The following is a 12,030-nucleotide window of genomic DNA, read 5'->3' as shown; positions in this document are numbered from 1 at the left end:
TTATATATTTGCATCTTTTTTTTCCTAAAAATCTTGGTTCCTAATCACATTAGAATAATTAGTTTTACATATATACACACAAATATATATATATATACAATATGTAGTTTCAATGTTATTACCAACAATCCACTGAATGCAGTTTAGTATTCTTTTTGGTTCTTTTTGTCTTTAGGATATATTCCGATATTCCATTAGGCATATAAAAACAAAATACTGTATTTTAATGTCACTTGGTACATACTTATGTTCATTTATCTGTTTGTTTTTTTATTTTTAGGATTTTATATTCTTTCAAATCAAAATTTATATAATTTTGATATATTCAAAGAGGTCTACTTTCAGTTCTGTCCCAGTCAAACCCTATTTCTTCCCTTCTCCATAGGTGACCATTTTTATCGGTTTTGGTTTATAATTTGATTATGTTCGAAAATAAAATATTTATGTCAAGCATAAATATATGTATATTCCTTCCCTTATAGGAAGGTGTCATAATAGAAACAGTTTTCTACCATACTGTTTTAACTTAACAATGTGTCCTGCAGATAATACCAAAGCTGTATAAAGAAATCTTCCTCATTCCTTTTTGCAGCTTCATAGTACTCCATTGAATGTATTTGCTATTCTTTATTCAGCCAATCCCTTATTAATGGAAATGGTTCCAGTTTTTTTTATTTTTCATAAATAGTGCTATAATTAATAGTCTTATACATATTTCACTTTTAATTTTTGCCACATTATCTCTGACAGGTTTTTAGAAGTAGGATTGCTTGGTCAAAGTGTATATTTATATATAGAACGATTTTGTATTCCCACTAGTAATGTATAGTATAGACTTCCTAACTGACCATTTAGTAAAAAAAAGGAAGATAAAACGTGGTATAACAATGTATTTTTAATTTGTATTTCTTATATTATGAGCAAAGTGAGCATCTTCTTCTATCTTTAAGGGTCATTTGCAGTTCTTTGCATGCTATTTGTTCATATCTCTTGCCCATTTTTAATTAGAATTGTTGGTCTTTTCCTCAACTTTTTAAGTTCTTTATATAGGCATTTTAACCCACTGTCTGTGATATATGTTGCAAATATTTTTTTCAATGTTTGGAAGTAGAGATGTCTTTCTCCTTAGCATAGGGTCATTCAAACTTTTTATTATGTAGTCAAATTTAGGAATCTTTTCCATTATTGCTTCTGGATTTTGAGTTGCAGAAAAATTTTCTCCCTTCTCAATTTATAATGGACTCCACACAAGTTTTCTAGAATATTTTTGTTTCATTTGTTACATTTAGATGTCTAACCCATTAAAAATTGATCAAATTTTATGGTTTTTATGTAGCTATGTAGTTATCCCACCACTGCTTAAAAAAAATCCCTTCTGGGTGGGCCACAGTGGCTCAGCAGGCAAGAATGCTTGCCTGCCATGCCAGAGGACCTGGGTTCGATTCCCAGTGCCTGCCCATGTAAAAAAAATACCTTTTTTTTCTATTTGCAAACATATATTTAATAAAACACTTGTATCCAAGATATTAAAAAAGTCTTACAAATCAATAATAAAACAAACAACCTAAGTAAAAATAAATGGTTCAATAATAATAAATAAATAATAAATAAATAAATAAATAAAAGTAAATGGGTGAAAGAGCTAAATAAACACTTTGCCAAAAATATGTATACTGATGGCAAATAAGCGCAGGAAAAGATTAATTAAATAATCATTAAAACTATGAGAAGACACCACTACACATCTATTAGAATGGTTAAAAAGGACTGACAATACCATGGTTTGCTGGTAAGGATGTAGATTAACTGGAATTCTCACACACTGTGTGTGGGATGCAAGTAGTGTAGGTACTTTAGAAAACAGGTTCTAATACACTTAAGAGTACTTTTACCACGTAACCCAAAATTCGAATCTGAAAAAGATTGCAAGATAAAAGAAAACTGCAGACCAATCTCACTTATACTGATTCAAAAGCCTTAAGTATTAGCAGACAGAAACCAACAGATCTTTAAAACAGTAATAGATTATGATCAAGTAGGCATATTCCGAGACTGCATGGGTAGTCCCATATACAGAATCTATATGGGGAAGGAAAGATTTTGTCCTCTTGTTCTATCTTAGGCTAAGAGAAATTTGTTCAAGTGTCTATTATTAGCATGCTCCTGTTTATTTCTCTTTGCATCTCCAGTAGTTTCTGTTTTATGAAATGTGTTGCTGTGATCTCAAGTACATAGATATTAATAGCTGTTCTATCATTGTGAATTAATAGCCTTTAGCATTACTAATGTCCCTATTAATGATTTTTGGTCTCAAGTCTACCTTGTCAGATATCAAGATTGTGCTTCCTTTTTGTTTATATTTGCCTGATGTATCTTTCTTTTCCTTCAGCTCACTGTGAAAGAGTAGGTGACAGTTTTCATCTGCTCTGTGGCCACATTTTTCAATGTTTCTCCATTTTCTGTAAGTGCATCATTCAGATCCTTATCCTAGCTTTTCTTACAATATTTTTGAACAGGGTTTGAAGGCAACCCTTTTTTGTTGATGGGTGTATGCGGATTGGATTCCTTTTTTCTTTCCTTTGAGGAAGAGGTTCCTAGGCAGCAGGGGTGCTGGGTGGGAGATCTGACTACCCAGCACCCGGGCTTCCCTCTGAAGCTGTTACCCTGAAGTCTTTCAAAACCTCGACCTCACAATGCAGCCACCTTTCCAGTAGTTTTTAGATCTATTTCTTCTGGCTCCTGAAACTGCCCTCAGACTCTTCTCCCTGCTTTCCCCCATGCTCCTACCCTGTTGAATTGTGTTCTACCCCCAACAGTCTGTCCTTCTGCAAAGAAGTTTCCACTGGGTGTTTCTGAGAGCCTTGAGGGTCCTGGCTGCCTCAGCACCCTGCGTCTTTCCTGACACTCATTTGCAGAAGGGACCCAGTTCCCACCGTGATTCTTGTGGGGTTCACCTTTCGAATGGGGCCCCTCCCTTTGGGCGAGTATTTGTTGGCGATTTCTGGGTTCCTTGGTTTTTTTTTGACCGTCATAGATCCACTTTTCCAGTCCTCCCCTACTGCCAGCACAACCACTGTCACTCCTGGTTCTTCTTGCCCCAAGTAGTTTTGTCCTATCTGTTATTGTTCCTGAGTTAAAAGGGATGCCTTCTTCACTTGGTTTTGGTAAGGGTGTTGCCTGTAGATGTTTTCTTTTGCTATTCGGGTTGAAACCACTCTTTGTGAGTAGATCCAGGGAAATTACTGTGCCATCATCACCACCAACTTGCCTCTCTTCTTGCTTGTGTTTAAAAATCTTTAAATGCCTGCTATTTAACCTCAGGTTATTGAGGCATGCTGTTGATATATTTTTATTTGACTGGTATTAAAATCATTGTTATATTAATATGCAAAGACTGTGAGATATAAAGGAGAATACATTTAAGAATGAATATCCTCTGGGCAACAATTGGGCAGGCTCTTGTCTAACAACTTTAATTTCCTATTTATTACATTTTCTTCTTGACTTGGTAACACGCTGCTACAGTTTATAGTGAAATTAAAAATAGCAAAATGTGTTTCTGGGCAAAGGGCAGCCAAGTTGGCCATCTGAAAAGCTCCGTTTTCCTCCCTGACATCTGATCTAAATGAGAATGGTACTAAATCCAGATATGTGCCTGTAAACTTGCCTTGGACAGCATTTGCCTAATGTGTTTTATTTTTTTGGCAGTAGATAGAGAGATTAGCTGAATTCACTAATGCAGCAAATCAAATTTAAGAACTTCTGGAAGTAGTAAGACTAATCGCAAATGTTAAACCCAGTCCATTGAATGTGAAAGTGTGATTTTGATTGTCCTAAATTTTTGCATTATCTGAGTTAGCCACTTCTGAGGCATTTTAGCTCCATGTTGAGGTGGACCACAAGTGAATAATCCTTTACCATTATGCCTTTTGTGATATGCTCCAGGGTCAAGATTGAAGCTGCCAAAACATGCATAATATCCTGTAAAAGCTTTTGTAGACAGAGTACAACTGGCCGGTGCTAGATTTTTCACTAGTGATGGAGGTGAAATTGTGCGTCCCTGGTCACATCTACAGCGTTACTGAAGACCTAGACTCTTGTGACAAACTGAGAGGTACTGAGCAGGGGGTGAGAACACAGATGCTGGGGCCAGACTATCTGGAATTAGTCCTTCTTCCATCACTTCACTGGATGGCCTTTGGCAAGTGACTAAGTTTTCAGATCTTTAAAGTGCAGATAAAACAGTATCTATCTCAAAGAGTTATTATGAGGATTAAATGAATGTAGATAAAGTGTTTAGAACAGCATCTGATAAGCACTGTGAAAATGTTTTCTTTTGCTCTCATCCTCTTATCCTGAGATGTTAGCTGGGTCATGTTAACACATTATATTACAAAGAGTGAATAATACCTTTGAAGCTATACTCTTGGACATCTTTAAACACTTCCATCAAACATTGGGGGCATTCTAACACATTCGAATTAGAGTTCATTGTAACTATGTCACTAACAAAGAATGTATGTCCTGTTGAGTGGGTAAAATGATCCCCAAATTGGAGTGTAATATAATCATTTTATGTCTCATTGCTTCTTTAACGCTAGCATCTGCAAAAATAATTTGTATTGTAGCCATAATTTTCTAAATGATATTGCCAGGCCTCTAGAATATTAAGGTAGTTTTTATTAGTGTTTGATTTTTAGCTCAGGAAAAACTTTGAAATTAGGAAAAGCTTAATAATTTTAATACATAGCTATAATTTTATAGTATTATTTTTCCAGTCTATTTTGTAGGAAAAAATATTTTAGCTCAGGAAAAACTTAAAATTAGGAAGAACTTAATTTTAATACATAGCTGTAGTTTTATAGTATTATTTTTCCAGTATATTTTGTAGGAAAAAATATTCACTTGGTAATTTGTGTGTTAGGTAATAGGAGCATTAGAATAAAAGACTAATTGCAGATAAATTACTGAGTTGATTGTCTTACAGAAACATTCTCCTTAATTCCAGTAGCACACTTAAACTCAATTTATGTCCAACTTCTCAGAGATATGTAAAGTAGGATTCCTCTGCATCTTGGTGAGGTTTGATTTGAATTCAAAATCTGTAACATTGCACTTGACTTTGTAAAAGCAATTACAGGCTTGTCATTTGACTCCTAATGCAATGTTATTAGGAGATCACTGTTCATCAGAAGTGGAAGAAAACATACTGTATAAGAAAAATCTATTTGTCTTTTACAGTTTTCATTAAAAAATCAGATATGCAATAAGAATTAGCAAAATTAGATAACTTAGAGAAATGTAAAAGTTATATTTGTCATAATCAGAACATTTGCTTTGAAATATTTCCACTTTGAGTGGGAAAACTTGGTTTCCCATTTAATAGGAATGGGAAGTAATAGCGTCGTGATTCTAGTTTTTCTCTTCTGGTGTCCCTGCCTATAGACAGCAGTAACGTCACAATGGCGAGTCCTGGATGATGGAACCAAGAGACCTCGACCTCTCTGGCGTCTGTTGCCTCTTCTCTAAAGTTAAGATATTGGATATCCTTTAATCCAAAAATCTGATAAAGATTTTAAATCTAAGCACAAATATTTCATCTGTGTGCCTAAATTTTTTTATTTTAATCTTTTAATTTTGAGATAATTTCAGACTTTCAGGACAGTTGAAAAAAGAATACAAAACTACCCAAAGAACACCAACATCCCTTCCCACCCCTAGATACCCCTATTCACCAGTTCTTACATTTTGCCACATTTGCAGTATCATCTTATACCTATCCATCTACGTGTCTGTATCTACCAATTTTCTAAACATTTAAGAGTAGGATGTATCCATCATGCACCTTGAACACGTAATAATAATACTTCCATGTACATTTCCAAAGAACAGGGCTGTTCACTTAGGTAAGCATCTTAGTACGGTTATTAAGTTCAATAACTTTAGCATTGATGTAAAGTTTACAGTCTACAGTCCAATTTTTTTCTTATATCCCAATAATGTCCCTTTGGGCCTTTTCTCCTCCATTGTTAGATCTGGTCCAGGATCATGTATTGCATTTAATTGTCTTTGTCTCTTTAGTTGCTATTTTATGTGGCTAATTTTAACCCAACAATTTTGAATCAGATTATCCCCACAGGGGTGTTTTTATCACCATTTCTAACCCATGCCCATATTTTGTCAAAGGAAAAATGTAACTCCCTGTTTCAATGTAATTTTTAAATTGCAGAATAATAATAATAATGAATTGCAATTGACAGTAAGACCAAATAAGAAAAGAGGTAATTTTAAAGAAAAAGAGTGTGCTTTGATGAATTAATGGGAAGGTTGAACAAGCTTTCTTGCCATTAATAATTTCTATCTTTAAACTTTACCTTAAGCATTGCCGCCAGCCTCCCAGTCCCCCCAGATTGGGGTCTTCATTATCTCTCTGGCAAATGACTGCTTGAAAGTCTACTCTCAACCCCTCCATCCCCAATGCCACGCGCGCGCGCACACACACATACACACACACATACACGCACACATACACATACACAAATGACTAATGAATAAATGTAAACAAGTGCTCTGAATCAGGCAAAGTAATGGTCTATTTATAGTATATACATTCCTCATCCTCAGCTTTTGAAATATGACTTTTCTCCCCAGCCTGAATCCTATTGCTCAAAATTTCTTCAGCTCACCCCCCTAATTTAATATAGGAAGGCTGATAGTCGAATGGCCCCCAAAATACAGTTATCTACCCTTTTCATTAAATCTTCCAACTTGCCTGTTCTGTATATGTTAAAGTGATAAATAACCACAATTATTTAGACTTACATTGTATCTTGGACCAACATTTGATGAGACTTTTTGATCCTTTTACCAAAACGGCTTTAGATTGAGATCTGAGCGTCACAGGAAACTTCAGAAAATTTTCAGGTATATTGCTAGAAAAATGATAGATCAGATTATTAATATTTATTCTCAGAGTAGTTTTCTATTTTTTCTGCAGAACTGATAGCTTCAAGATTCCCACAAATTTTGTAGATTGGAATGATTTCTAATTGTTTTGTTAATTCTTTTTTTAATTAATAAAAAAAAAAAAAAAAAAAAGATTCCCACAAATTTGATTGCAATTTCACATTTAAAAATATGTTTTTAGCCATTTTAAAACCATATCAGTAAATATGGTTGAAATATTTGTTGAGCGATCCAGGGATCTCACAGAAAGTAAAAATCACTGCTGAAACTACCAAAATTCAATCTCAACTCCTAAAGAAAATATTTTGAGAGAGAGAAGTTGAGAGAGGAAGAGGGTGGGAGGGATGGAAAAACGACAGGCTTTCTGAAGTCAAATTTCCTGTCTTTTAGGACTGTAGTAGGAAGAATATCTATAACACTGGAGAGGAAGAGGAAGGAAAAACAGCACTCTCTGGATTGTTTTGCATTTCCTTTGTCTCACATAGTCCTCACAGTAACTCTGTGAGTTAGGTATCATTATTCCCATTTGACAGAGGAATAAACGGAATCATCAAATTCAAGTAAATTTTGAGGTTAGAGAAACTATTTTAGTAAATAAAAAACAGTATACAGCATATTAGGAACTCTGCGGGGGATGTTCCAAATTAGATAAGCACCCACTAAAGACCTGTACTATTGTCTTCCATTTTAGGGATGGAGAAATTCAGGAAGAGCTAAATTACTTTGAGACTTAACAGAATGAAGCAATGTGGAGTGGCAAATAGAACGTAGCAGTTGTTATTCCCACGTGTCCGGTGCTTAGGCCACTCTGATGCCAGGCGCTCAGCACATCCATTTAAAAACAAAACAAAACAAAACACGTATTTTAAAGAAATATGGCAATTAGAAATGTCACAGTAAATGAAATATCAACTTCATTATTCAGAATAAACCTTTACTTTGCAGCTAGATACTTGTGTAAAATTGCATAATTCAGCTCAACATTTTAAAAACTATTTTTCTGTGTAACACAGGAAAGTATCACATCTTTAAACCTTGGGAAATGAAGCAAAGTAAGGATAGAGAATAAAAATTGCCCATAATCCTACCACCCAGAGTTAATCACAGTGCGTTTTAGTATTTCTTTCCTTTTCTGCTTATTTGATTGTAGCTCTGGACTCTCCGGTAAATCGTGCTCCTAGAGAGCAGTTAGAGTTGGTTTCAAGTGCTCCAGGCAGGACGATGAGCCCAATGTATGTCTGCCCATCACAGACCAGGCACTGTGCATTTAATTTCACAGTCATTCATGTTTCTTGATGCACTCCCAAGTATACCTCTTCCATTCTCTACAATGCCCCTTAGGAAGAGTGTCAGGTGTGGGGAAAAACATGGCAGCACATTCTTTTTTTCCAACAATTTTTTTTTCACTTCGTTATTGAAGTATAATTTACTTACTGTGAAATCCATCCATTTGAAATGTGTAATTCAATGATATTATAAGATTGCACAAATATTACCACAGTCTCCTGTTAGAACAAGTCCATCACCCCAAAAAAAGAAACCCTGAAACACATCAGCGGTCGCTCCCCACATCTCTGCATTTCTCATCCCTGGACTGGTACGTAGGGAACCATTGGTCTACTTGTAGTCTTTAGAGATCTTACTTTTGGGGACATGTTCATCCTCATTGTAGCATGTATCAATCAGAGCTTTGTTCCTTTTTTTTTTTTTAATTGTGGTCACATATATCTCATAACATTTGCCATTTTAAGTATGCATAAGTAAACAAGTCGGTGGCATTAATTGTATTTAGAATGTTTTGCTGCCTTCACTGCCAATCATTACCAAAACTCTTGTGTCACCCCAAAATCAGATTTTATTCCCTTTTTATAGCTAAATATTATATTGCATGAATATACTACATACTTTAATCCAATCATCTGTGGACCTTTGGGTTGTTTTCCACTTTTTGGTTATTATGAATAATGCTTCTCCCAATATTTCTGAAAAAGTCTGCACAGATGTATGTTTTCAATTCTTTTGAATATATAACTAGGTATGGAGTTGCTGAGTGGTTTGTTAAATTTGTGTTTAACTTTTAAGAAACTGCCAAACATTTTCCAAGTAGCTATAACATTTTGCATTCCCATCAGCTATACATGAGAGTCCCAGTTTCTCTACATCATTTCCAGCACTCATTATTGTGTGCCTTTTTTGATTATAGCCATCTCAGTGGGTGTGAAGTAGTATCCTACTGTGGTTTTAACTTTCATTTTCATAATGATTAATGGCTTTGAAATCTTTTCACTTGCTTATTAACCACTCATATATCTTCTTTGTTCAAATAACTATTCAAATCTGTTGACCAGTTTTCAGTTGTGTGGCTTATCTGGTATTGAGTTATAAAAGATCTTTACATTTTTTAGTTATGAATTCTTTATCAGATATATGATTTGCAAATATTTTCTCTCAGACTGTGGCTTTTCTTTTCTTAATGAGCTCTTTTGAAGTATATGCTTTTAATTGTGATAAAGTCCAGTTTATCAGAGTTTTTTGTGGATAGTGCTTTTGGTCTTATCTGTTTCTTCTAAATGTTTTATATCTTATATGGATGTCTGCGGTCTATTTTGAGTTAATTTTTGTGTATTATGTGGCATAAGGGCCCAAATCCTTTCTTGAGGTAAAATGAAAACATTCAGAAAACATCTGGTAAATTCTTAACAAAAGAATAGTCCTTCTCTGCCTGCTAGAAAGGGCCCTGTGTTCCAATGTGTCTGCAGCTTTGGGAGGGTCCCCCGTGGGATCCTGAGACAGCCGCCGCACTGCCCACCACCCGGCCAGCTCCATGGACGTGCGGATGTGCAGGGCAACGTGTGACAGCCAGAGTGCCCTCCCCAGGGTTCTATAGGTTAAGGTCCACGACCAAATGAAAGGAGTTATCCGTGATACCTCTGTTTCTGTTTTCCTCTCTCCCTTGCTGCCTGGTACCTAGTTAAGCACTCAGTCAATGTTACTTGATTTGGTCTGATATTCAGAAAGGCGCGCTTCCTGCCCCTGGGTGAGTCTACTCGCTGCCCTGGCATCGGCAGCAGCTGAGAGCTTGTTAGAAATGCAGAACCTCAGGCCCTTCCCCAGACCCCTGGGTTTCACCAAGGTCCGCAAATGAGCCTGGTTCACCCAAGTTTGAGAAACAGAGCAGGGCAAACCATGGTGTGGGGTTCGTCTTACATTTTTCTCAAGACTGCACTGTTGGGTGTCTTTAGGAAAAAGGCCACCGAGGTGGAGAGCCAGTTTCATCCCATCACACGAAGGCTACAGATGATCGATGTGATTTATGACCATTCACCTTCCTCCCGGGGCTGAGGGAGAATTTGTCAGCTTTCTCCACTTTCAAGTTATTCTTTTATTCTCCCCCTGTCCACTGTGTACTCTTTGGAAGGAAGTTACTGAGTACAGCCTACACTTAATGATTGGGGTTCTGTCTCTTTAAATTCCAATAAGTTATTTGGAATTCTAAATGGGAGATGTGTCTCTTCTCCCCCATTTATTCATTTATTCATTTATATTAGTATGAGTGCATAGATATTTATTTTATGCTTTACGTTAAAAGTTAATATGTCCCACAGAGTTGTTTTTTTTTTTTTTTACCTTTTTAGTGCATGGGCTGGGAATCGAACCCTGGTCTCCCGCGTGGCAGGTGCTTCTACTACTGAACCACCTGTGTAGCCCTGACCCACAGATTTTTAGTTTCAGAACCCACTAAAGGACTGGAACCCAAAGGTTAAAAAATGCTATACTAGGCCATGAACTCGTTGTAGGGTCTACATTTTAGTCCAGATCCTTGCACAGTACACAGTGGGCGTTAAATAAATGTTTGTTGAATGAATGAAAAGCTATTTCCAACATTGGCAAATTTTTCTTTCTCAGGGAAAAAAGAAAATCACGTAAGTATTCCAACAATGTAGATATATATAATGTACCCTGGTACTCCAGTTCCTACCTCTAATTCAATCAATCTTTCCAAAGATATAACCAGTGTCTTTAAGGTCAGTGCCTGTTGTAGATTGAGTTATGCACCCCAGCAAAAGACTTGTTCTTAGTATTAATCTGCCTTACTGTGGGTGTGAACTCATTTGTAAATAGTACCCTTTGAAGATGTATTACCAGTTAAATTATGGGTTCATTTGTGAATGGAATCTTCTAAAATCCTGTTTAGTTATAATCACAGTGAATCAGGGTGGACTTTCACCCCTGTGACTGGAGGCCTTATCAATAGAGGAAATTCAGATGCAAAAGTGAGAGCCAGAAGCCAGAAGTCTGGGGAAATTGAAGAGCAAACACAAGGAAAGATGGGGTGGGACGCAGAAGTGCAGGGAAGGAACCTAAAGATTGTGGCAAGCCAGCACAGAAGGCTACAGACTCCAGGGAGAAAGCACGGCCTTGCCAACATCTTCGTTTTGGACTGCCAGCCTCTGGAGCCACGAGACAATAAATTCTTGTTAAGCCAGCCAGTATGTGGTGTTTGTCATAGTAGCCCTGGCAAACCGACACAGGACATATCCTTCTAGAGAGCCTCTATACCTTTCCATGTAAGTATGCACACATGTCAGCAACTTTGTGGTTTAAACATAAATGTGATAGATGAACTCTCAAATATCAAGAGAATAGCTAAATCGTATTCTCTTTTGGCATCTCTAAATGAATCTGGCCCACCCGCAGGCCCTGGCTGGATCTTATCAAAGGTCACAGAGGAGATATGTTCTAGAATTCATCCAAAGGACCTCCCATTTAGCCATTCTAACTCAGGTTTCCTAGGTCCTTGTCCCCTTCATTTTGATCTCATGCTTGGGCTCCCACTCTTTCCTTGGCCTCTGTCCTTGTGGACCTGCTTTAGATTTCTCCTTCCAGCTCTGGTTTGGGCAGTCTTCCGGGACTTGACCTTTGGTATCTGCCCTCTGGCCGTTACCCGTGGAGCCTTTGGCACCGAGCTCTTGTGCTGTCTACCAAGAATAATCTCTCTCTCACAGAGTTGGGAAGAAGATTAAATGAGGTAATTTATGTGATTTTTGAAAACTTTAGCACACT

The 12,030-nt window shown here is 36.7% G+C and overlaps 1 protein-coding gene across 7 annotated transcripts in view; it reads left to right on the top strand.

The window, feature by feature from the left end:
* The window catches only part of AP4S1 (adaptor related protein complex 4 subunit sigma 1), a 49,049-nt gene that overhangs the window by 10,214 nt on the left and 26,805 nt on the right, over window positions 1–12,030 (top strand). For 4 of the 7 annotated variants that reach the window (XM_077127025.1, XM_077127024.1, XM_077127027.1 and 1 more), the window contains exon 2: window positions 3,946–4,114. The exons of 2 other annotated variants lie outside the window; for them this stretch is intronic. In XM_077127025.1, coding sequence (XP_076983140.1) covers window positions 4,039–4,114 — 76 coding nt within the window. In that variant the 5' untranslated portion in view covers window positions 3,946–4,038. Of the gene's footprint in view, window positions 1–3,945; window positions 4,115–10,622; window positions 11,996–12,030 lie in introns of those variants that run through there. One more of the 7 variants, XM_077127029.1, reaches the window with a different exon arrangement.

Source organism: Tamandua tetradactyla, chromosome 14 (assembly GCF_023851605.1).
Source record: "Tamandua tetradactyla isolate mTamTet1 chromosome 14, mTamTet1.pri, whole genome shotgun sequence".
In the NCBI taxonomy this organism is placed as follows: domain Eukaryota; kingdom Metazoa; phylum Chordata; class Mammalia; order Pilosa; family Myrmecophagidae; genus Tamandua; species Tamandua tetradactyla.
The sequence above is the reverse complement of the archived record's forward strand: the minus strand, read 5'-3'. Positions and strand labels throughout refer to the sequence as shown.